Below are 24,126 nucleotides of genomic sequence, written 5' to 3'. Positions count from 1 at the left end.
AAGCTGATGTATATTGCACAATGTGCTATCTGGTTTGTGTGCTGCAGCTTTTCCATAAAATCCAACACCATGCAGCTCATTGCATATTGCCCTTGTACTAATATCAGTTCATGCAGCCTCCCAGAACTGCTGGTTGTCTTTTTCATTGAAGACTTACAGGATCTATATAACACTCTTCTGAGCACTTTTTGATAGCTTTCTATCAATTTCTGCAGCCCACATGAACATTTCCTGGGCTGTAGCAGCATCACGACATTTCCATTTGGTAATTACGTCTGCCATCACTGATCAGGGATGTTGCAATTTTGCTGCAAAGCATGAATAAAAAAATTGATTACTATTATAGCCTCCTAATGATGACTGTTCACTTTAATATGTGCAGACCTCAAGCATTTTGTTTACAGATTTTGACAAATTTTAGCCTCTACTGCTGATGCACCAGTAAAATCCAAAGCAAACCAAACTGTTAACAGGACTCAGAAAATCAGGCAAATAATGCAGATGTCAATTTAGAGAATCCTCCACTGTTTTCCTGATTTTCTGAATCCTCTTAGCAGTCTGGTTTGCTTTGGGTTTTACCAGTGCATCAGCAACAGAGGCTAAAATGTGTCAAAAGCAGGTCATATGGAAGATAAAATAAAAAGGCAGAACAAATATTTCGGTGACCTACAGCAGTAGGTCACTATGTCAAAACATGTCTATATATGGTGGAATAAATAAAGGTAAAAACTGGCAAAAGTATATCTTAAATAAATCTGAAGTTAAACAGGAAAACATATAGCTGACGCATGTTTATCGTTAAGGTGGCTAAAAGTGGTAAATGATAAATAGTCATCTGTAAAGTGAATACTCAGATAAAATATGACAAGTAGCAAACAGTTAACAAGGCATTGCAGTTTTAATTCATGGGGGGAGTCATCAGCTCCCAGGCTTTATCTGGTATAAGTTGTATTTCTGTTCATGTCAATGAAAGTTTATCCAATTACACATTTGCCTGTAATCTGTATTAGGGGACTAGCAGGCTGTTATTATTTTGGGGTACTGCTGATCTAACTACAGAATCAGCGAGTTCATTATTCCAATCTCAGTTTTTTATTTTATTTTTTGTGCATTAACTGCTTTTATCACAGTGCACCAGTTCAAATGGGCTTTAATCATTTATTATATCTACACAAATGTGTGAAAGCCAATTTGCACATTCTGAAGGTTGAAATTTTCAGAATAACTCTTGCAGGGAATTCTACTCCTGTTTGAGATCATCTAACTATTGAAAAGTAGAATACAAAAAATAAAATTCTTCTCCTTCAAAAAGGTATAATCAGTTTTACTTAGCATGTAGAATTTGGCCATCTTTTGGGCATGGCATTGAAAGAGTTAAAATAGCATTTCTATTTTAAGTAACTATTCAAGAGAGTCACACTAACACACAATTTGTTTCATAAACAGACAAAAAGTAAATACCATTTTCCTACAGAAAAGACAAGTCTTTTTAGAGGGCATTAATAAAAGCATATGATTACAAGCTGTATGATTTCAGAGTAGTTTTTAAGCTTTAAATACTGACAGCAGCAGGAAAATATCTCTAAATAGGCCTACAAGGCTGGGACAATTCATATTGAACAATTAGACTTTACACCAGCCGGTATTCAAATAAACAAATTCCAATCCTGCAATTAAAACACTTTATTTACAATAAAATAAAATACAAGCGTATTTTATTTTATTGTAAATAAAGTGTTTTAGTTGCAGGATTGGAATTTGTTTATTTGAATACTGGCTGGTGTAAAGTCTAATTGTTCAATAGCAGGAAAATAGAACTTTAGAAGGTGTTAGTAGAAAGTAATATTTGCTGATTATGGAAAAAAAAAAAAAAATGACACACACACACACACACGGAAAGAGTTTCAGAAGTAATTAAAGAATAATTAATGTTACCCATAACTTCATGTGAGAAAAGAATTAAATTTTTTATGTTGAATGAAAAGAAGTAAACCAATTTACATAAACCACAGTGGATATAATTTGTAAAATTGTTTCCGTTAAAAATACTAGCTGCATTTCCCTTTCATATTCCAAGTTATGATAATTCAACTTCTGAATGAAGGTTGAGTTATAATAAATTTGAAAAATCCTATTGTCAGGTAAGTGTGGTATATAAAAACCCCAACAGAACTTACCTTCTGCAAACAGAGTAGCCACTATTGACTGAAGTAATGCGAAAGCCTTCCACTTTTCCTTTAGAATTGCTACCATTAAGTATACCCAAGCCAAGCCTTTGGAAGTCCTTGCAGTAACTTCTCTCTGAAAGTTTTTCCAGAGTTTTAGAATCTACATGGGATGCATGGATGTGCAGATGAGGTGTAGAAGTTGTCAAATCAGTTTCATCTATCACTGGAAAAGAAAATAATGAAATATGTGTGCAACAATTGATAATAAAGAAGTGTATGGATTTACCCTGTGCATACAAACACTATATATCTTCTCCAAATCCTGATGAACAGTTTAGAATCACTGCTACGTTCCAAGTGATATAGGGGAATGATGGGGAGTATGTTATGAAAATATGTCCATTTTAGTGAAAAGTAGGACATCAGTAAATCAGCCTAAGGAAATATTTGTAGTACCTGTAATATTTACATTTATTCAAGGACAGAGAGCTAACCCTAATTAAGCATCATGGAGTATATCAATACTAGCTTTTGATTAATAACAATAAAAACAAAAAATTGCATCCCAAAAGATATCAAAATGTATAAAACAGCAAAATTGCTACAGTGAAAAAAAAAAAAAAAAATGCTTTAGCTAATTCCTAATATTATATTATTCACATTTCTAATACTTTATATTATTTACAATTCATTATATTTCTCAATACCTCTTCTTCTTCATCTTCTGATGTTATAAATTCCCTCAGAAAATATAAAGTATGGCAATATGAGGGCTGCTCAAAAAAGTAGCATTTTAAATTACTTAAATTTTAATGTTTCTTTTTTAAAATGGCTCTTACTTGAATTAATTGGAAACAATGTTGTTTTCTTCTGAACTGCAAAAACTTGTCAAAATTCATTCTTTGACATATCTTTCAAGATTGCCTCTGCTACTTTAATCACTGTGTCTAAAAAGCTGAAATAGTCTCCCTTATTTTTTTTTTTTAATTGTAGAGAAAATGCAAAATTCATACAGTGCCAAGTCTTAACTATAAGGATATTGTTAAAGCCAAGAACTCCATGATAACTGAGAACTCCAGCCACTCTCCATGGCAATTCAGGTTTCTTCTTCTTCGGATTCTGTGTTCAATCTGAATGTTGGAGACCAACATTTTCCAGCTAACTCTGTCTCTTGCTTTGTGAAAAAGTTCTTGTGTTGTAAGACCCCCTGTCCATTCTTTGATGTTATCAAGCCACTTTTTTTTTGTCTTCTTTTTGCTCTTTTGTCTTTGATCTTCCCTTGCAGGATTAGTCTCTGGGTCGTATTGAGAGTCTCTTATAATATAACCGAGGTAGGCAGCCTTTCTCCTTGCAACTGTAGTTAGTAGAGTTCTTGTGGTCCTTGCCCTCTCAAGGACCAGCTCAATGGTGACCCGATTAGTCCATGGAATTCAGGTTTAACATTGACAAATGCAAAGTACTGCATATGGGTAGCAGTAATCCTAGATTAACATACCAACTCTGTGGTACTATACTTAGGAAGGTAGTGGAAAAAGAAAAAAAAAAAAAAAAACTTAGGGGTAATTGTGCAGCTGGATATGAAGTTCTCTGAGCAGTGCAGATAGGTTGCCAGCACAACACGTTTTGCTAGCAAAAATAAGGATGTGATTATTCCATTGTATAAGACAGTAGTCAGGCCACATCTTGAGTGCAGCATACAGATCTGGAGACCTCATTTTAGGAAGGATATAGAGACTGGTGAGGGAAACAAAGGGGTGCTCTTATGATGAAAGGCTTTAGTTCTGCAAATTGCAGCATCTGAAGACTAGGCACCTGGAAGGTTTGGGGTGTTTAAGGATTTGAAATGAATTGAAAAAGCTCAATGCTGATGGGATGCTTCCTCATGTTCAAACTATGCACATAAGGGGACATAAATTCAAATTGAGGAAGGATAGTTGCAGAATAGATGTCTAGAAGTTTGCCTTTAGCCTATGGGTGGTTGATTGCTGGGAACAAACTTCCATCTGACATGGAAGTGGACAGTTTGAATAGGCGAAATGGGAAGGTTTTTTTTTTTTTTTTTTTTTTGCCTTATGATGTATAAGCTTGCTTTCTTGCATCATTTGCCACTACTAATACTAATAACTAGAGCAACAAGAGGATATATGTATTGTATTGTGACAATAGATCATCCAACCACAAGTCTGGAGATTATGACATCTGACAGATATGTTCATGCATAAAACATATTTGAGCTTATTATTACCTGCTGTATAATTTGATTTTAAAATTTTAGACTTTTTTTTTTTTTTTTTGAAATGTGAGGGCTGCTCAAAAAAGTAGCTTTACAGAATTTATGACTATATACTATACTGTATTTGAATGGCCATTTTCCAGCCAAGTTGGGCTTAGTAAAGATTGCATATTTTATCCCCAAAAATAACATTCACATGTGTTATTATGCAGCTTTTTCATGTGCTTAGCATATTTCATGTACTTGTAAATGTTTGTTGTAAGTAATATTGTGCTATTCATGAACTATTTTGAGCAGTGTCAGTGAAATAAATGGACAATTCGATCACAAAAAAAAAACAAAAAAACAAAACAGTTTCTTAATAGGTTAGCATCAAACTTGAATACTAAATAAGCATTTAGTTAACTTCAGGTAATTCACTGAAATGCATCACCTGGGGCTATAATTAGTAATTAGCTAGAATCATGCATAGTTTTCCTTCCAGAGAAACTGAGCCAGAACACCTGTAAATATGCTTACTGCTGGGGAAAAAAAAAGTTAACAATACTAATGAATGCTACAGATAATAATTTGACGCACTGTCCTTTGTGGTCTACAATATGGGGTCACCAATTAGTCTCCTTTGGAGCATATATTAGAAAAAATGTAACTCATCGTGACAAAATATTTTTATTTCCTTTTATTAATTATTGTAGCATATTTACTCATTATTACAGAATATACTCAATATAAGTATGACTGATTTTTAAATGTTAGGTGTAAAATTAAAACTTACAAAATGTAAAACTAAAATAATTATTTTATGCACAAATTATTGATTTAAGTTTATATCATTCACCATCCTTAAAAAAAATTATTGGCAGTCTGGATACAGACTATGGTCTGCCAAATGGTCGCCACGTTATACAATATACTCAAATCAAATCAAAGAACTGCATTTTCAGTGATAGGATGTTTGCAATATGATATGTGGTTTTTGTTTTCAGGTCTGCAAGGACAATTTTATCAAGGTAGTTGCTCAGAGGTGTTGCTCAGAAACAAAGTCAAAGTTGGAGCGGTTCAAATCAAGTAACTATGATGGCAAAACTGTGAATAATAATCTTTTCACTAGTGAAACATAACCAAAGCTGTCTTAAGGCATCTATATTACTGGAAAGTAGAATGATAAGCTCAAACCGAATGGCAGCAGTTATCATTTATATTTCTGTTGAGAGATTTTTCCAAAAAAGAAACAAACCAGTAATGAATTTTGCTGTAAATCTACACTATACAGTAAGAGCAGGGACTTCCTTAATTGTGTGGGGATTATCTGTTGCTCAAATTCTGCAATTGTGGATATTAAAAATAATGCAAAATTTATCACAACCTTTGGGACCACAGTATGTGAAAGATTAAAATAGTGTCAGAAACAAGCAACACAAATATGCTGTTTGTCCTTGTGCATTTTGTTAGTGTCCTCTATTACAACAATATCCTATTTCAGGTATCATGGTTTCAGATCATGTCCCCATCGAATGCCTAGTAAATTTACTTTCTTCCTTTGAACTTACCAATTTCTTACAATTTTCCTTGTATGATTGTATCCAAAAAAACAATGTCACCGATTCACTACTGCTATAGAGTTTCATTAGTACAATATGATCTTTTTTGTGACACTGCTGTGACATTATTTGATTTGCCACATCATTTGCATGTGACTGAATCTATATGTGCTCCCATTATGGTAGCTCTGGGATAATTCTCATTTGTGTGATCGTCATAGTAACCTTTCTGTTAATTAGCTTATTTTTGCACTTGAGTTGGAGTAGCTGAATTTTAGATATAGCTAACCTATACATTTCACTATACATCTGCCAAACATGAGAACTTGTTACGAAAAAAATTAATTCTAAGGAACAAATGAACATATTTTGTGTGTGTGTATGCACACAGAAGTGGACTGGCCAGAAAGCCTTACCAGGGAAACCTTGGTGGGCCGGCGGCCGGTGTGATTTTGGTTATAAACACCAGTATGAAGCCACTACAAGTTTTCCCCGGTAAGAATTTTTGACACAGTCCACCTCTGCATGCACATACACCTTTCCCAGAACTCCCACATTAGAAAGTAAATTTAGTTATTAGTTATAATCTATCTTACATTCCGAGGATCTCGGCATGTAGAATGGGTAAAACAATTCTGTCACCCTTATGGAAAATACACAACAGTATCTCTCTCTCTCAATATTTGTCTTTTTTAAAATAATGATTACAATATCTTCATGTAAGGAATTCCACCTGTTTTATTCTTTATCAGTTTCTACAGTCTCCATTCTCTCTCTCTCTCTCTCTCTCTCTCTCTCTCTCTCTCAACAAGTGAAAACTTGAATGAAACACCAACTGCTACAAATAAGGAGGAAGAGTAAGATAACTTACATAAAATTAATAAAAAAGATAAGGAAATGATAATATTATTATAAGTGGTTTTAAGATAGGAAAATGATATTATAATAAATAGTTTTAGGATGTAAAAATGGAAGACATCAACAGAATGCCATTTATACCAAAATATCCATTAACTCAGAGAAGCAATGCAGGAACACTATGGTAATAATAAATATGGGAAGTATTCAAGGTATTTATCCATTTAGCTATAAATGCATTCATTTCAATGGAGAAGTTCTGCAAAAGAAAGATGGCAAAGCGGATGGCAAGAGAGGTTAGGGGACTAAATGAACAGAAGAAAAAAGCATGGAACAATTAAAGAGTATTGCAACACCAATTTATATGAGCATATTTATAAGCACATAAAGAACAAAACTACATGGATGGGGTAAGAAAGGCAAAAGCCAAATACAAGAAAATCACTAGCAAAGAGAACTAAAAACTGAGTTAACATATCGTCATGCGTGAATTAAGAGGAGAACATATCAGATAGGCTCCTTACTTTTGAGGAGAAAAAAAAAATTGAAGAATGCAGAAGTGGCAGATGAGTTGAACTTTCAATGCTTGTTACAGATTGAAAGACTATTCAAACCATAAAGGAACAGTGATAAGGATGAATTAGACTGCTGAAAATTAAGTGACATAGTGATCTCAGAGAAGAGTCTATTGGAAAAGCTACTGAGGCCTGGACTGGAAAAGTGCCACTGTCTCCCCAGTCCACAGAGGACGTGCAAAATATGCAATGGGCAACCATAGACTAGTGAGTCTGACTTCACTGGTAGGTAAGATCATGAAGTATGTGGTTATCCAAATTGGATACCAACCTTAATGGTCACAGCATAGGTTCCTGAAGGGGAAGTATTGCCTAACCAATCTAATTAATTATTATGGTTAAGTCATAAAGTAGCTGGATGCAAAAAACATCTTTGACATTATTTACATTGACTTCATGAAGATTCAGATTTGATAGCCCATGTAAGGCTATTATACAGCAGTGTGCGAAACTTAATGATCAACACTATTTCTAAAGGTTACAACCACAAAATCTTGACTTTTGTTTGTTTGTTTGTTATTTGGTTTTTAGGAGCATTAGCAACTAAGGCCATATTGCTCCGGGATATGCGGTGGTCATTCCCTGACCTTTCCGCATCCTCTGTATTTGGTGGTGACGGGCTTGAACCTCGGTCTAATCAAGAAGCATGTGCTATGCACTGCTGCTCCTTCCCACCTGGCTATGGAGGTGCCAATCTTTACTTAAGGTACTCTTTACTGATGAGAGCAGATTCAGTCTCAGCAGCGATTCTGGATGTCAGCTAATCTGGCGAGAGATTGGCACATGGTATCACCCTGCAAACCTAACTGAAAGGGATCAATATGGCAGTCAAGGTGTTCTCGTCTCGGGAGGGATTATCTTGGATGGATGTACACAACTCCAGATACTGGAAGGTGGTACTGTAATCAGTGCACACTACTGTACTGAGGTAATCCTTCCCCATGTGGTCTGTTCCGAGGTACCATTGGCCCCGAATTCGTGTTTATGGATGATAACCCCACACTTTATCACACTGCAGCTGTGATATGCTTTTGGAAAGTGAGGACATTATTCGTATCGATTAGCCTGCCCTTTCTCCCGATCTAAATCTCATTGAACACATATGGGATGCTCTGGAGAGACAATAGTGGCATGTCCACATCCACCAGAAAATGTTCACCAGCTGATGATGGTGCCAACAGAGGAATGGACGATGTTACCGCAAGAACTTAATAACATTGTTCTAAGCATGGACAGGCAGTGCAAAGCCTGCATCAACATTAGGGGTGGCCATATCTCCTACTGAGGACCAACTCTTCCCCTTGTTCCATCTTTGGCAATGATGCATCTATATCATGGCAGCCAGTGCTGCATTGCCATTTTTGAATAAAGTCCCTCTGTACCGTTTTCTTTTTGTTGTTGTGTCAATGTTTCCTTCATCATTTCTGTACCTCACAAGGTTCCTTTGGTATGATTTTCCCATATCCAGGCCACTCCTATGAGAAGCTAAAGGTGAAAACCTGACTGGTCCTTAAATTTTGCACACCAGTGTATAAACTAGTGCAAACTGGGATAATAGTAAGATCCTTCATTGGTTCAGAGACTGGCTAAAAGGTTGGAAAGAGAGAGTAGTCATAAATGCATTCTTCGGGATGGACCAGTGTGCAAGTGGAGTCCCTTAGGAAGCACTTACTGTTTCTAATCTTCCTTAATGATAATGACAAGGAAGTACATGGGATGATGTCAAAGTTTTGCTGATGATTTAAAGGCAGGTAGTGTGGGTAGCACAAGAACCAGGCCATTCTGCTTCAAAATGACTCAGACTGGTTGCAGATATGGTCTGAAAAATGGCAACTGAAATTTAATGCTTCTAATAAGGTTTTAACATCTGGGGAACAAAAATACAGGATTTACTTATAAGCTATGGGGTGGAGGAGCTAAAAGTGGTTCATGATGAAAAAGATTGACAGTTATGATACAGCCAGATATGAAAGCACCATGCAGTAAATTTACTGTGGTGTGTCTATAATTTATAGGATCAGTAGAGAAAAGCATGGCAGTGACCCTCCATATAATATGAAAGTACATTTTAGAATATTGTGTTTAGGTCTGAAGGGCATGCTTGAATTAAAAAAAAACATCTATAAAGGGTACAAAGAATCAATGCTTGTATGAAGAACAACTGAGAAGATATGGGATGTAAAGTTTGGTGACTAGACATCTTATGGAGGTGTTGACCGAAGTAGAGGGCTGAAGGGAATCAGTAAAATGAATGAGAGAAGTATGCTTCCACTGGTAGAAGAAACAGAAACTGGAAAGTGCCAGTTACAAATAACGCAAATATAAAATCTTAGCAAGTAGCAGAAGGCTGGATCTCATGAAGTTTATACCTTCAGGCAGTCATGAATCTGGAATAAATTACTGCCAGAGTTGAGAATTTGGTAAAATTTAAACTGTAATTGGATAGTCACTTTTTAGTTATGGGTAAAGTATGAGTGATTGTGGAAATTTGTTCTTTTCTTTTTTTTTTTTGTCAGATGCAGAAAGTTTGCTTCCTTACATCATTTAGCCATTCTAATACTAAGTAAATGATGCATTAATGATAGTATAGGTCTACAGAGAGGAGAATGAACTTTAACTTATTCAAATTATGCAGTGGCAAAGGCAATACTAAAATTTATAAAATTCTAAAACTGATTCTCTACATGTCATTTCATGTTATGGAGTACCTTGCAACTTTTATATTTTCTGTTTACAGCAAATGATTAATTAACCACAAATTTTTTTTTGTAACATTTCATATTAGTACCTAAGAAAATGCTTCAAAACCTTAGTTTAAACAATAAGTAAAAAATTACAGAACTCACAGACACCTCAATATATATGAACTCACTAGATAAATCATCATCAAAAAGTGAAGACGGACGATCAGACTCTGAATCAAAAGTTGCTGATGGCATTCTTCCAGGACTAGGAAGTGTTCTTGTTTCAGAAGGACCCTGAATAACATATTTCTGCTTTCTGGATGAAGATTTTGGCTTGAAACCTGCTTTCATAGCAGTTTTCAGGATTTTCTTCTTGGCTAAAAGCCTGAATTTAAATAAAATACTATTCAATCAACTGAATATCACTACACAGAGTAAAATTAAAACATAAGAATTTATTATATTCTCATGATTTTTTTTTGTTTCTTTATTTCCAGGCAGTCTTTGGAATTACAGCAGATCACGTACCTTGAAAAGGAGCTGAAATCATGTAAGCCAAAACTGATGTTTCCACAAAACAATAATATAACAGAGGATTACATGCCTTAAAAATCAGTGAAAATGCAAAGATGCGTAGCATTAGAGTGCACTGGGAAGCAGACTGAATCAATAATATATGTATCTTTGAAACATGGGCAAACTGCCATCACCATAAATACAAGCCCCTGGCATGCTCATTTTAAAAATTCTTTCCCCATATTAACAACATTACAGTTTTTAGTACTTAGTACCATACTTGGGTTGGAGGTTGAGAAGACGAAAGAAGATATTTGTTGACATTAGACTTGAATTTCTGTAGACTGTAATTTTCAGGAAATACGTACAAAGGAAGGTTGTTCCAGAAAACGGTAGTTGAATGAATAAACGAGGAAGATGAAAAGTTGGTTCTGTGAGTTTGAAGTTGGACAGTAAATGGATGTTGGCTGGTGGCAGCATGTGTTCGGACTGTTTTTAAAGAGAGAGAGCGGGAATTATAGAAGACAATTCAGAAGAACAGTGCCCATGGAAGTATCTGTAGAAGAGGAATGCAGCAGAAACAGTACATCTATGAGACAGCAAGTGGAGAGACTCTGTTAGAGATGAATCATTAATTAACCAACTGCCCTCTTCTGAATGGAATCAAGAAGCGTGAGAGAGATTTTGGAGGCACCACTCCAGATGTGGGAACAATATTCCATGGTAGGGCGGATTTGCGATTTGTACAGAGTGAACAGCTGTTTGGAAGAAAAGTAATGCCAAGAGCAAAAAAGAAAACCAAGTTTTTTAGATGCAGAGGAAGCAATATTTGTAATGTGCTTGTGCCGAGAGAGATTAGAAGTCAGGATAATCTCCAAAAGGGATTTATCATTTTGCCTAGAAATCGGAGTGTCGCCAAAGATAAGAATAGGAGCAGAAGAATCTTTTTTGCAAGGTATAAGACAAGACTAAGATTTAGAAGGATTGAAATCAACTAAAGTACATGGGGTTTGGCAGACTGCAAGTGGAAATGGACATCATTGAGATTAGAATTGAGACCACGTATATTTGTGAAATGAACTAGGAAGCGTTTGGGAGGTTTAGATCTTTTCGCAGATAAGTTTACTCTATTAGTTTGACAATTCTAATGCAGAGGAAGCAATATTTGTAATGGTACAAGCACATTACAAATATTGCTTCCTCTGCATCTAAAAAACTTGGTTTTCTCTTTTGCTCTCGGCGTTACTTTTCTTCCAAACAGTTGTTCACTCTGTACAAATCGCAAATCTGCCCTACCATGGAATGTTGTTCCCACATCTGGGGTGGTGCCCCCAAAACCTCTCTCTCATGCTTCTTGATTCCATTCAGAAGAGGGCAGTTAGGTTAATTAATGTTTCATCTCTAACAGAGTCTCTCCACTCGCTGTCTCATAGATGTACTGTTTCTGCTGCATGCCTCTTCTGCAGATACTTCCAAGGGCACTGTTCTTCCGAATTGGCTTCTATAATTCCTGCTCTCTCTTTCAAAACAGTCCGAACATGTGCCGCCACCAGCCAACATCCATTTTCTGTCCAACTTCAAACTCACAGAACCAACTTTTCATCTTCCTTGTTTATTCATTCAACTGCCGTTTTCTGGAACAACCTTCTTTCGTATGCATTTCCTGAAAATTACAGTCTACAGAAGTTCAAGTCTAATGTCAACAAATATCTTCTTTCATCTTGTCAACCTCCAACACAAGCACAGTACTAAGTACTATAGGTTCCAATACCTCTCGTGTTTGGGGTTTACATAAAAAAAAAAAAAATTCATGATGTATTCAGTAATAAGAAAAAGTGGTTGGGACATTCTGTATGAAGTAATGAAATTTTTGGATATGGCATACACGTGGCAAGAATATACCCAGATCCTTGACATAACATGGCTTGGACAATGAAAAAAAAATTCATGATGTATTCAGTAATAAGAAAAAATGGTTGGGACATTCTGTATGAAGTAATGAAATTTTTGGATATGGCATAAACGTGGCAAGAATATACCCAGATCCTTGACATAACATGGCTTACATAAAAAAAAAAAAAATTCATGATGTATTCAGTAATAAGAAAAAGTGGTTGGGACATTCTGTATGAAGTAATGAAATTTTTGGATATGGCATACACATGGCAAGAATATACCCAGATCCTTGACATAACATGGCTTGGACAATGAAAAAAAAATTCATGATGTATTCAGTAATAAGAAAAAATGGTTGGGACATTCTGTATGAAGTAATGAAATTTTTGGATATGGCATACACGTGGCAAAAATATACCCAGATCCTTGACATAACATGGCTTGGACAATGGCATGGCTTACATAAAAAAAAAAAAAATTCATGATGTATTCAGTAATAAGAAAAAGTGGTTGGGACATTCTGTATGAAGTAATGAAATTTTTGGATATGGCATACATGTGGCAAGAATATACCCAGATCCTTGACATAACATGGCTTGGACAATGAAAAAAAAATTCATGATGTATTCAGTAATAAGAAAAAATGGTTGGGACATTCTGTATGAAGTAATGAAATTTTTGGATATGGCATACACGTGGCAAGAATATACCCAGATCCTTGACATAACATGGCTTGGACAATGCCCCCCCCCCCCCCCCCCCGCGCATACACACTACTCAGACTACCTCCAGTCACTATCTGGTAGAGTAGAGGTAGCAAGATTATACTAGCTGATCCGGAAGCCTCCTAGAGAGTTACTAATAGGTTCGGTCCGGTGTACTTACTAGCAGCTGGCCTGCGAACACCATTTTAGAGCTGTACCCTCAAAATGTAAGGAAGATTGGATCTTGCCATGATGTTCATCATAACCTCAAAAGTCATCAGACATACTGCATGATGGAAGAAATGGGGAAGGGCTGACCGGAACTTGGCTCTGGAGACTAAACATGGGTTCCACTACTTCAAGCCTCTAATAAGCAAAATGGTGGTATTTCACTGGTTGATAAGAGTTATCTACCACCTAGTACAGCCTGGTAACACAGAGGGGCTGCATTTCACCATGTGCCGTGGGTGCCACACCTTGACCCCTGCTTACATTGGTTCACACCTGGGTAGTCACTCACCGTGTAACTGTGCATGGAGGTTATACCCAGGATTACTAACAGTCCCACCATCGTGAAGGCGCAAGCAGAGGATTTGGCTGTCACAGCCCGTCTGGACTTCGCCGAAATTGGGTCCACTTGACTTGAGTGTCACCCTAATATCAATTCCATCAGAGTTTTAGACTCCCAGGTAGCAAGTACAGCTTGTCTGGCATATCTGAGAGAATGTCTGTGACAACCTCAAGGACCCAGTTTGATGTAGTTTAAATATTTTTTATGTTTGTAGATTTCATTCTTATTTTGCTGCCCTGGTGCTACTTTTACTGTTAAAATAAAACATAAATAAAAAAACAAGTGCAGGTCTGACTGCTGTTAGCATGAACCAGGCTACAGTAAGTGATAACACAGGGGGTAATTTGCTATTGCTATAAGTGGAGATCGACATAAGCTGAGGACTGCCTGTTGCCGGTATATGCAATTCAAATTAAGAAAATGCTTTAAAATGTTTTTAAAAAGTGAATTTACCTGAGTGTAGCATTCTTTTCTTTTTGCTTATGTAAAGGAGTTTGTGGAACAGCTAAATGTCCACTAAAGGCAAATAAATCAAAAATATTTGGAGGACTGCATACTCTGTTGATTAACTTTCTTAGTAGGTCTATGTTTTCTGATGTCACTTCTTCATCAAATGCCACTTTGATCAGCTGAAAATAAAAATAGCAAAGAGATTAAAACAGAATAATAATTAGAAGAATTTATCATAAATATGGCACATAAGTGTACATTAATTTTTTAGATATTAAGTGGAACTTGTTGGTTGATCACTTATTTGATAGCAGTACATTCTGTTACTTAACTATATAATATCGGTGTATATACACCACAGTTTACCCATAAATTTGAACTATGTATGTAGCGTGAAAGGCACCATATCTCATATTGTGAGTGCCTTCACGAGATAGCTGGTATTGCACTACTTCAAATAAATAATGCTTCTCTAGCAGAGAAGACTACTATTATTTATTTTCAGGGGATACTATGGATAAACTATCGTGTATCTACACCAATATTATATAGTTAATTACCTAAACCCATAAGAAATTATGCCTTGTGCATTTCAACTTCTAATTCTGCTACTGATATGATTACTTTCCTGAAATTTCAAATAAAAGAAACAATAGCATAGCACATAGTAATCAATGTGTCTGCAATATACTTCCTAACTACTCTAATGAGTGAAGGGAAGTGCTTTCATTTTCTAAAGAATTACAATGGCCAATTTACCCCATTGAGTTCTACTCAATGGGGTAAATTCACAATTCTAAAAAGTGCAAATGCTAAAAGGGAATAACGAAGGAAGTAATTCTAAAAGCTATTACACTTTTCACACCATTAAATAATTATTATTCAAGATAATAAGACTACAACATATGACCAAAGGACTGACTTACTGGTGAAGAAGAAAGCTGCATGGGATGATTATATATAATCAAGGGACTCTGAACACTAGGGTAAGTATACATTATCAGCTAATTAAGTTACTTCATATGGTTAGGAAAGTTATGGTAGACTATGAGAAGAACTTTGTTTCTGTCTTTGCATTCTCAATGCAAGGAATTATAACAAATAATTCTTTATATACATATGTGAGCGGAGATGGGAGAAATCCCAGGTGCCGCCTGACACGAACATACCTTATATACATATGTGAGTATTCAAAGAAAAATGACAAATCACACCATGTCACTTCAGCATTTGTAATGATAAATAAATAGCATTAGCATTAGTAGAGGCATATGATGCAAGAAAGCAAGCTTATTCAGCATCAGCCAAAAAAAAAAAAAAAAAAAAAACCCACTCCCATTTCACCCCTCCGTTCGTTCGAAATATCTGTCCAGTTGAGCTTTAAATTTGTTTAGGCTATCAACTTCAACAACAAGTGATGGAAGTCTGTTCCACCAACCAACCACCCGCTGGCCAAAGGCAAATTTCCGCACATCTATCTGACATCCGTCCTTCCTCAATTTGAATTTATGCCCTCTGAGGTGATTATTCTGAGCAAGATGAAGAATCCCATTGGCATTGAGCATGCTCAAACCATTCAAAGCCTTATACACCTCTATCAGATCACCTCGCCGGTGCCTAGTCTCCAGACTCTGTAATTTGCAAAACTTAAGCCTTTCTTCGTAAGAGCAACCCTTTGTTCCATCAACATGCCCATCTAAAGAAGTTTCTCAGGTTGAGGGTACCATTATTCTCATTAATACTGGTTGGTAGACACCAGATGAATCTAAGTATAAAATGTTTATGCAAACAAGCAGCATTTAGATGCACTTCTTACAAACATGCAAGATGAGGTGCCATTACTTTACATGTATCAAGCCAGATAAGCCTGGGATATATAAGACCATACAGTTTTTAGTTTCCTAAACAATGCATAAACTCGAACTTGCTGAACATCGCTGGAAAGCAGGAACAAAATTAGTCTTAGTATTAACAAAATGATACTAGAAATCAGGCTTATACAGCATAAGACAAAGAAAAAAAAAAAAATTGGATACAATAATAAACCTGGGTGACAGTCAAGGACTATACACAACACAATGCCAGATGCTATAATTACTTGTATATGCTGAACATCTACCTCCTGCATAGGTACTGGTAGGAAGGCTTGCACATGACCTCTTGATCATACTTTGGGGCCCTAGCTACCACTAGAGCAGACTCAGACCTAGTCAAATAATGGATATAACACTAGATCTGACAAAAAAACAAAGAATGAAAAGGGATTCATAGGATGCAAATGCATCTACCATATAGTTTTGATTAACTGCAGTGAATTAGGGTCTTAACCAGAGAAGTCATCATATGAGGCTGACTGTGCTCACAAATCAGAAAATGAAAACATCTGTATTCAAAATAAAGAAAACATCTGTATTCAAAATAAAGAAAACATCTCTGCTCCCAAATGTCTTGCTAACAAGACATTTAAGAGGTGGGAAAGCTATAACCAGACATACAAACAATAACAGGAAGGCAAATGTAACCATACAACTCTCCCTCACCACTTACTGTGCACTGTACTGATACGCCCATCTCATCTACTGACACACACACACTGCCACTCATTACTTTACTGAATGCAACTGCATCTGGTGTGTAGCCTCAACTAACTGCAATGGATTTACATCTCCATTGAGGCACAGTCATTCCACCTGGCTGGCTGTGCTAATAAAGCAATCCACCTGCATTAGTAATAATAGTGGGTACATCTGTTGCCTCCTAAAACCTTAGGGGAATTTCTGGCTCTCTGCTTGCAGAAGTGAAGGAAGGCTTCTCAGCTAGATTCCCCCCTTCATATCTAGGGAGAAGGGGAGGTTAAGTAGTCCACTGCCTGAAGTGTAGATCATTACTTGGCTTTGCATCCCAACACCCCTCAGAAAACCATAACCCCCCCCTGAGGGACAGAAACTACTAGCCAACACATATCACCTACTTACCCCAGATGAAACTTTCTCTAGGGGTTTCATCTTAACACAACACTAGCAATACTAATCCCCTTACTAATCGCTGCTGAAATCATTAGTAGCTTCACTCCTTCACAAACCTGGAAAAATGACTGTATGAAAAAAAAAAAAAAAAAAAAAAAAGAGAGAGAATATGCATGAAGGAGTGAGTGAGAGGATCGCACAAAAAATGGGCATGAACATGAAAAACATTTGTAAATGTGAATGGATAGAACCCCCAACTAATCCTCACTATGCTCCTGCTGAGATATACACTCATGAGATACTTGATATTCCCAAAAACTACTAAGTACAGCTGAACAAAAATAACAGTAAGAACACACAGGAAACCATCAGCAAAAGATAGCCTTCCTTGTTATATACATTCAAAACATTCAAGATACCTCATGCTTCCCCACTACCTAAGCCAAAGCTTATATGTGGGTACATTCAGAACAGAGATTTTAAAGGTAAGATAAAAGAAAGACTTGGAACACAAAATTTAATCACATAAACAGGGACTTTACTTATATTAACAGTAAATAAATAAATTTTCTACTTATACTCCAGCCGAATGGGCTAGCCAGGTGGGTAAAGTGCCTGCCTGGCAACCCAAAGGTCGCGGGTTCGAATCCCACCTCTGGCTTGGATCAAAGTACTGCAAAAACCTTGGGAGGTGCATTATGGCCACAGAAGCCGATGCGCCAACAACTACCAAAAAAAAAAAAAAAAAAAAAACCCAACTTATACTCCAGGATAACCACACAGTCAGAGGAGATCACAAGATAGAGAGAATACAAGAAACAGCAAAGTATTTAGCAGTCATGGGGTTGACCGTGGTCATTCAAGGCACGTATACTTATTTATCCTTGCGACTAACCACTCAACTATGGTAACATTTGAATCACACTGGTCAACTTCATATAGATGGTTTAACCGTTGATGATCCTGCTCAGGTTGCTGACAAACTGAATAGGTATTTTCCATCTACATTCACACATCAGGAGTTCTTTAGGAAAGAGGATGCCAGAGGTTTATCAAGCTCCAAATGCTAAATGATTTTGTGATAACTGAGAAGAAAGTGGAAGGAAAATTGTTGAAGCTAAACATTAAAAGGTGCCAGTGGTGGACGGGATCTATCCAATTATATTAAGACAGGCAGCAAAGAAGGTAAGCAACTTGTTAAGTCACAATTATGAGAGCAGATTTGGATTCAGGGGAGAAACCTAAGGACTAGAGATATGCAAATGTATCCTCAATTTACAAAGAGGGATCAAAAGGTGACATGAGTAATTACAACCTTGTTAGCTTAACTTCTGTTCCAGGAAATATAGTGGGGTCACAGGTTAAATAAATAATGCAGGACCATCTTGACAGGAATGCAATTACACTGCAGATAGGTTGATTGGTTGTTTTAGGATTTTATGGCGCATTAGCGTCTAAGGCTATAATGCGGCAAGTCTTTAACAATTGCTTCTTTAACAAATCTATTCCTGCAGACAGGAATAGATTTGTTAAAGAAGCAATCTTTTCTTACCAATCTGATGAGATATTATGATGCAATGACAAAGGAACTGGATGCAAAAAAATAATTTTGATATCATATACTTGGATTTCAGGAAAGCCTTTTATACCCAACAGATCTATTGGGCATAAAAGGGTGCTACACAAATTGGAGCAATTAAGGCAAGCTATGGATAAAGGGATGATTCCGCCTTAACATTGACCCCAATAGTGCTTCAGTGTTTTTGTCCCCCCCCTCCCCTTCTCAGGAAATAAGAAAATCTGTAATAAAATCATTATTATTAACAATGATGCTTAGTGTTCCTAATATTAGCCCTTGTGGCTCGTTCCTATAGCCCCAATATTTGGGAGCCCTAAAAAAACTTGAAATATATATCCAAATACAGTAAAAGCCCATTATAACAAATACTGTTTCAACGAAAATTTTGCTGTAATGAAAATATTTTTAGATTCCCTTATTTGCTATATGTCTCGTTTCATCTATAAACAGGTACTAAAATTCAGTACAACGAATTACTTTAAAAAACCACCTGTACCTAAAATATAGCTACTAGCTTACACCGAAAGAAACATTTATTGGGAAAATTATGAATGGCACTACGTAGCCCATATTTTAAATACAGTTATAGAAGTATTTCCTTGAAGAACAAAAACTGAACTTTTAAAAGATATAGCAAAGGAATTCATTATTAAATCCTTTACTATGTTTTCTGCCTTTCTGAGGGATTATACTTCTTTTTTTTAGCTCCCCCATATCCCTGCAGTATCCACGTACACATAGAAAATAAGAGAGAGCAGTTATTAACAGACATTGCTATTTGTGGCCTAATGTTATTGGCAGAGTGCCCAGGGTTTTTCAGTGCTGGGTCCATTGTTGTTTTCTGATTTCAATAATGATATTAATGAAGGTACATCAGGCATAATGTCTAAGTTTGCAGTTGATACAAAGATTGGCAGGGTGGTTAGGATAGAAAGGATGGAACGATAGAAACACTTCAATGTTTCTATCCTTCCATCTGGCTGTAACCTAAAAGAAGAATTTGTTAATAACAGTAATCAAGGTAAGCTACTGCAACAAGATCTAAAAAAGTTAGCTAGATGGTTTGATAAAAATGCAATTGAAGTTTAACATTGACAAATGCAAGGGTAGCAGTAATCCCAGATTAACATATCAACTGTATGGTACTACACTCAGGGTATTGGAAAATGAAAACCCAGAGGGTAATTGTGCAGTCAGATATGAAGTTCTCTGAGCAGTGCAGACAGGCTACCAGAGCAGGTCATGGGGCATTGTCAATGATATACAGGAATTTTGCTAGCAAGGATAAGGAGATGATTATCCCATTGTAGAAGGCAATGGTCAGGCCACACCTTGAGTACTGCATACAGGTCTGGATGCCCCATTTCAGGAAGGATGTAGATTTGCTAGAATGGGTGCAGAGAAGGGCAATGAGATTGGTTAAGGAAGCAAAAAGGTGGTCTTAAGAAGAAAGGCTTCGGTTCTGCAAACTGCAGTGCATGGAGACTAAACACCCACAAGGTGATTTGATTGAGTTGTGTAGGGCTTTGAATGGATTGAGCAAGATCAATTCAATCAAAGGTTGGTGGCATACTTCCTCTTGCACAGACTACACATAAGGGAGCATAAATTCAAATTGAGAAATGATGGTTTCAAGATAGACGTGTGTAAGGTGGAAGTTTGCCTTCAACCAGTGGGTGGTCAAATGTTGTAGCAAACTTTCATCTGTTGTTGTTGAAGTGGGTAGTTTGAATAAATTCAAGAACTAGGATGGTTCTTGAATGTGGTTTTTTTTTTGGGGGGGGGGGACTGCTGCTGTATAAGCTTGCTTTCTTGCATCATTTGCCAGTACTTATATTAATGTAATGCTAAATGCACAAAATTATACAACAAGAATGACTAGCTGTGCAGAGATGCTACAACACAGATAACATCAGCAGACTGCAATAGGATAATCCTGGGAAACTATTTAAACAAAAACATACATGCTGTATTCACCTTATTTGAACTGCCTGCCCTACACCTGAATGGCATCATGTTTTTGATGTTCCTACAATGTGTGCATTTAATGATTTAACCAATACTTCAAATTTATTTTCTATACTCCTAGCATGAGTATAGAAAGATGTATATATATGTCTCTGTTTACTTTTAGTAATCATAATACAGCCCGTATATTTCGTTGTATGTGTAAAATAGCATTACACATATCACACAGAGGTGGGTCATCCGCCCTCAGCAAATAGGAATACATTAGATGACTATGACCGATGCGGAGCTGTAGTCTGTAAAGGAAACTGACAGGCAATGTTTATCTAAGGAAATGGCTGATTCAGCAGCAGTATCAGCTAATTCATTTCCCTGGATCCCAATGTGGCTTGGGATCCAACAAAAGCGAATGTCAAATTCTAATTCCACAAGAGAAAAAAGGATCTGCAGGATCCGGGTTATACCTCATCAATACTAGAGCCTGAAACGTGCTCAATAAATTCCAGGAACCAGGTATCTCATGAATTCTGTATTTTCAGTGTGCTTCACTGTTGGAATAATGATTTTTATTTAGATAGACTTTTAATGACAACTTTAATGCAACACCACTGCAAAGTACCATCACAAAATGAGAATCACACAATAAGCAGAAAACCTGGTTTGCTCACTGCTACATACAGAATAAAGCTATGCCCTATTTGTACAATAAAGACACTTATCTTAAATTTTCTTGAGTCAATAACTTTAGTTCATTTCTTGAATAGATATGAGTTTTCTGGAAACAACTCATATTCGTTTTTTAGCTGTGGAAGTTGAGTTCCCACAAATGAAATAAAATTTATTTACATTATTAACACAGGAATAGTTATTTATTTTTTTTAGTTATTTATATTTATTTATTAACATAGAAATAGTATTCCATATGAGTACTATTTCTGTTTTTCCACCGAAAATAAGTCTTGAAAATAAGTTAATGTTCAAAATGTTATTTTTAACATTAACTATGAAAAAGTCTTTTAACATTATAAAATGCACTGAAAATATTGCAGCAGCCAGAGATAAAATTGTCATCAAGTGTGTGAATGCAATGTGGAGAAAAGTATGGCCTAATAAGTTAATTAAATTGTAAAGTTGGCTAATAATGCTGAATTATTTGGAGTAATAACATTACATGTATCAGAATCGATTATGGGGAGAGTCTAAGTAGAAGTTCCTGATTTTTTCCCTTAGTCATAATTAAATTATAATCTTTTTTTTTTCTCTTGGGCAACTAAAATAATAAAAAATAATTTTACTAGCCATCATCACAACAAAAGCTTTGAAATTTATCAAAACTTCTTTAACCCTTTACCAGGTGTGCAAATTTTTTCAACAATCACTTGTGTGATTTGAAAAGCAAAAAGTAACCATTTCAAAAATCAGCAAGAAATAATTCAAATTTGTTCACTTTTTTTGATGACACCTTTATTTTCAATACATTATGAACATAACTGTGAAAAAACAACTATAAACTGAAAATATACCCGAGTGCAGCTATTAAATAATGACTGCTGCAATAAAATAAATATAATGAAATATTTCATACCATACAAGTTATCCCCTACAAAATAATAGCCTTGGACTTTGCACACACTTTTTTTTTTTTTTGAATGTCTTAAATGGGCCAAAAATGGTTCTGTTTTCTGTTATGTACACTTTTCAGTCAAGGGAAGAGAGAAAAAGTCATGCGTGGCTAGGTCTGGTGAAAACAGTACATGTTCACATACAGGGATTTGCTTTTTGGCCAAAAACTGGTAAACAGAGAGTGCATTGTGCACTGCAGCATTGTCTTGATGGAGCATCCAACCATCCTTCCACAATTCATGTCTCTTCCTTCAAATGTTTTCAGTCTTGTCAGAAATAACAATGTAGCATGTTTGACTGACAGTCATATTTGGTGGGATATATTCAGCCACAGTAACTTCTTTAATACTGAAGAAAACAAGTAGCATGGTTTTCATTTTGGAATTTGACATTCCTGCTTCTTTTTTTTTTTGGTCTGTGGATTGTTTGGTCTTTCACTGCAATGGCTGTGTCTTTTAGTTTCTGAGTCATAATGGAACAGCCAATTTTCATCACAAGTAATTATTGGATTCAAAGTCTGAATCTTCTTCAATTTTTTTCAAAACATCTTCGCAAACTTGGAGTTTTCTCATTCTTTGACCTTCATTCAACATTCTGAATCCATTCTGGCACTCACTTTTTTCATACCTAAATATTCAGTCAAAATTTTTCAAACTGTTTATTTGTCCACACTGAGTTCTGATGCAACCATCAGAGTCCTGCATTGGGTCAGATACCCAGAGAAAGACCCTCAAGGTTATCTGCGAGCAGGTTGGGTCTTGGGTAATTTTGTGGTTTGCAGGTCAGCTTGCAGTTGCAGTTTTTGAATGCAAGTAATTTGTCACAATAATTTCAAAAACTTAATATATTAGCTATATAATGCTATGAATATATTTTCAGTATAATTTTTCTATTTGTTTCTTTGTGAGTTTAAGTTTTTGTATTACATACAATAAAAAAAGAAATCAAACTATTGATCCAGAAACAGGATAAACAGTACTGGTTTTTTTTATTGTATTAATATTGATGCATAAAACATTTACGATAAATTTTCTCAATATGTCCTTTTTTTTTGTTTGTTTGTTAAGTTGTGGGTACAAACAGAGTGGATCAGGTTTGGGTACAGTTCCAGTTACTATGAGTGCAGGTCTAACATAATGACCCAAGACCAGCACAGAACTATAGTAACCATTCTAATGCTTAAACAACGATCATTTCTAATCAGTGTCCTTACCCAGTCCACATTTTCATAATTTTTTTTAAGGATACTGGATGGCCTGGTTATTCACTGTCTTCCACATTAGCATTAGCATTAGTAGAGGCATTTGATGCAAGAAAGCAAGCTTATGCAGCATCAGCCAAAAAAAAAAAAAAAAAAGAAACCACTTCCACTTCACCCCTCTGTTAGTTCAAAATACCTGTCCAGCTGAGCCTTAAACTTATTTAGGCTATCAACTTCCACGACAAGGGATGGAAGTCTGTTCCACCAACCAACCACCCGCTGCCTAAAGGGAAATTTCCGCACGTCTATCCTACATCTGTCTTTCCTCAATTTGAATTTATGCCCTCTCAGGTGATTATTCTGAGCGAGAGGAAGAATCCCATCAGCATTGAGCATGCTCAAACCATTCAAGGCTTTATACACCTCTATCAGATCACCTCGCTGGTGCCTAGTCTCCAGACAATGTAATTTGCAAAACTTAAACCTTTCTTCGTAAGAGCACCCCTTTGTTCCATTCACTAATCTTGTTGCCCTTCTCTGTACTCGTTCCAGCAGCTCTACATCCTTCTTGAAATGAGGTCTCCAGACCAGTA

At 36.1% G+C, this 24,126-nt stretch overlaps 1 protein-coding gene across 1 annotated transcript in view; it reads right to left on the bottom strand.

The window, feature by feature from the left end:
* The window catches only part of Sbf (SET domain binding factor), a 540,931-nt gene that overhangs the window by 173,055 nt on the left and 343,750 nt on the right, over positions 1 to 24,126 (bottom strand). The window contains 3 exon segments of the mRNA XM_090386505.1: positions 2,178 to 2,391; positions 10,248 to 10,444; positions 14,200 to 14,375. Coding sequence (XP_090242631.1) covers positions 2,178 to 2,391; positions 10,248 to 10,444; positions 14,200 to 14,375 — 587 coding nt within the window.

The sequence above is a fragment of the Mastigoproctus giganteus genome, chromosome 12 (genome assembly GCF_048544385.1).
Source record: "Mastigoproctus giganteus isolate SK-2022 chromosome 12, ASM4854438v1, whole genome shotgun sequence".
NCBI lineage: Eukaryota > Metazoa > Arthropoda > Arachnida > Uropygi > Thelyphonidae > Mastigoproctus > Mastigoproctus giganteus.
Note: the sequence above shows the minus strand (reverse complement) of the source record. Positions and strands in the feature narration are given on the sequence as shown.